Raw genomic sequence first — 850 nt, forward strand, 5'->3', positions numbered from 1 at the left:
AGTTATAGATGAGCTACATATGGTATGGTTTTCAAATATCTCATCTGTATGGCTCTCGGATATGCATATAACTGTCTGAAACCACCTTTTTTTTAATCTGCTTTATCTTCGTATAGTTGGTACTGAATGCATTAAAAGGATTCTTCTGCGCATGGTTTATATAGGTGGGTGACCAACATAGGGGTTATCTTTTGGAGCTTATGTTGACGAAACTTCGTTATGCTGCTGGTGAAGGAAGTTCAGAATCAAGTAGTGGTGAGAGTTCAGGGAATAGCAGTGGCAAGGCTGATCCTGCTCATGGCCTACAAATTGTGGGTATGAGTGCTACGATGCCGAATGTTGGAGCAGTTGCTGACTGGCTTCAAGTAAGAAAAAATAACAATTTGTGTGTATATATTTTGCTCTCACTCAGTTGCATGACACTTATCTTCAGATATACAAGTATTTGTGAAGTCTATCGGAATTATAAGAATATGGTAGAAATACTGTTTGTGATTGTTAATAAGCTTTATGTTTTCAGTAAAATGAAGACATGTTTATCTTCAGATCTCTTAAATGGGTGATGATAATTTTTCTCTATTTGTTACTTTCCGAAGCTATTGTCTTCACCTCTATTGAAACATTTTGCAAAGTTATTGTGGCCTTGTAACTTTATTTTTGTTTTACATGTTGAAAGGCAGCTTTATATCAAACAGAGTTTCGACCAGTTCCACTAGAGGAGTATATTAAGGTTGGTAGCACTATTTACAATAAAAAGATGGAAGTTGTGAGGACTATACCAAAAGTTGCTGATATGGGAGGAAAAGACCCAGACCATATAGTTGAGCTTTGTAACGAGGTAATGGCTCGG

General features: G+C 36.7%; 1 protein-coding gene across 1 annotated transcript; it reads left to right on the forward strand.

Annotated features, from left to right (window-relative positions):
• Nucleotides 1-6: 6 nt before the first annotated feature.
• On the forward strand, nucleotides 7-838 carry LOC104774171 (helicase and polymerase-containing protein TEBICHI-like; the record flags this gene model as incomplete). The annotated part of the gene is made up of 3 exons (XM_010498835.1): nucleotides 7-22; nucleotides 165-365; nucleotides 677-838. Coding segments are annotated over exons 1-3 (366 nt in total), but the record flags the coding sequence as incomplete, so codon positions are not given.
• Nucleotides 839-850: the final 12 nt, after the last annotated feature.

The sequence above is a fragment of the Camelina sativa genome, unplaced genomic scaffold (genome assembly GCF_000633955.1).
Source record: "Camelina sativa cultivar DH55 unplaced genomic scaffold, Cs unpScaffold01744, whole genome shotgun sequence".
In the NCBI taxonomy this organism is placed as follows: domain Eukaryota; kingdom Viridiplantae; phylum Streptophyta; class Magnoliopsida; order Brassicales; family Brassicaceae; genus Camelina; species Camelina sativa.